The sequence below is a fragment of the Limulus polyphemus genome, unplaced genomic scaffold, assembly GCF_000517525.1.
Source record: "Limulus polyphemus unplaced genomic scaffold, Limulus_polyphemus-2.1.2 Scaffold450, whole genome shotgun sequence".
NCBI lineage: Eukaryota > Metazoa > Arthropoda > Merostomata > Xiphosura > Limulidae > Limulus > Limulus polyphemus.
In genome coordinates, this window is record NW_013666060.1 from 55988 (window position 1) to 57729 (window position 1742).

The window sequence follows — 1742 nt, forward strand, 5'->3', positions numbered from 1 at the left end:
GGCAACCACTTGTAAAAAACAAGGCCTTATTTAAGTCTACATTTATATTTCGAGATAAATTTTTCAATTTTACTTCAAGCTTAGTTTTAGTCAATATTTTTTTTATCCCGATATTTTTTTATTTCTAGAGAGTTCTAGTTTGACTAACATGATTTTGTTTCTTATTATCAATGTAATAACCATGATAGTTGTAAAAGATCTATATTCTTACTTAAATAAACTTGACCATGTTCTGGTGAACCTGGACATTTAATAAGATTACTCCTCACATATAAAAAAGATTCATTGTTTTCCAATTCTAACAATACACCACAATACCACTTACTATGCTTATTGCTTTAAATGATAATGATAACAATAACAAAAAACAAGGAAGAACAATAGCACTATTAAAACAAATAATGTTTCAACAATATTACCCATAAGGCTTTTCCAAACAAGTCAGGAAGATAAACCAGAAAGGAAAAAAACAACAAAAAACATTTCTATGATCAATACTTTAAAAATTAAAATTTAAAGTGTTTTGCCCAATACTGTAGTCATTACGAGGCATTTTCTTTTGTTTTAAACTAAACTCCTAATAATTAAATAAATCTAGGACTATACAGTTTGTACAACCTCCAAACACAGATGGACAAAGCTGCAAGTGTGGTTGCTGTATGAAGAATTTTTTTTCGTGTATCATCTCTTCGTACTAGAACTACAGGACTGACTGAAATTAATGTATGTAAAGGTAGCTTAGACAAAGTTTTTGGGTTTTTCTCAAGTTGGTACTTGCAACAAGGGTCAAACTGCCAAGCTACAGTATAAAGTCCAGCTGTAAAAAAGCTAACAGCACCAAGTGGGCATGATATGTATAACCTGTTAGGCCACATAACAGCAGATACTATTGATCCAAATCCTGCAAGAACTGCAGTTTTATGTAGACAGTTTCCAACAGCTATCCACCTGGCAGTCTCCTCACCTAGTCGGGAAGGTTCTATGAGTATTGTAGAGCAGCCTGCTTCTAGTGCCCTTTCTAGTTCATTTTCAAAAGCTTCATGAGCATTTTCTCCATCATATATTTCTCTCACAATGGCTATATCTGGAATATCTGTATATTCCCTAAAGCACAAGAAGAAAAAATTATATATATATATAATATATATTTGTGAAAACAATATTGTATTATTATTTATATATGCACTCAACACAAATATTAAATTAGGTTCTGTAAGCATTCACAGTGTGTTTACCAAGACTTACTTCATCTACCTAGCATTATGGTAAATAAGTTTTGGTAGAAAAAGTTTTTATCAATAGGGAGAAGACAAAGTGAATTTCATGTTACAAGGAGTTAGAACAGAGTGATTAGTGGAATTTGATAATTAATTGTTGGGCTCATTAATCAATGTAATTGATACTCCTAGGTAATTGACTATTCAATTAATCAAGTTAACCACCCAGCTGTTTAAGATGTATATTCTAAAGCTACTAGGATGATTCCAAGCTTACTGCAAAATAATAGGCTGAAATCTCCTGAAATATTTTTGTTTGGTGGAAGTTTGATGGAATATGATTGAGGTTTCTAAGATTTTTAAAGACTTGAAATCCACAAATCCAGGTGATGTTTTAAGAAATTAGCTACAGGCAATAGGGTTAGGCTAAAGGCCACTAGTTTAAGATTGTGACAGATTTACTATCATATATGTATTCAATATTGATGTTTGTTTAAGATATATATATATATATATATATATATA

The 1742-nt window shown here is 30.8% G+C and overlaps 1 protein-coding gene across 1 annotated transcript in view; it reads right to left on the minus strand.

The window, feature by feature from the left end:
• Positions 1-216: 216 nt before the first annotated feature.
• Positions 217-1742, minus strand: part of LOC106458356 (transmembrane protein 11, mitochondrial-like) — an 11742-nt gene continuing 10216 nt past the window's right edge. Inside the window, exon 2 of the mRNA XM_013917864.2 lies at positions 217-1104. Within this exon, the coding sequence (XP_013773318.1) occupies positions 585-1104 (520 nt within the window). The 3' untranslated portion in view covers positions 217-584. The remainder of the gene's footprint in view (positions 1105-1742) is intronic.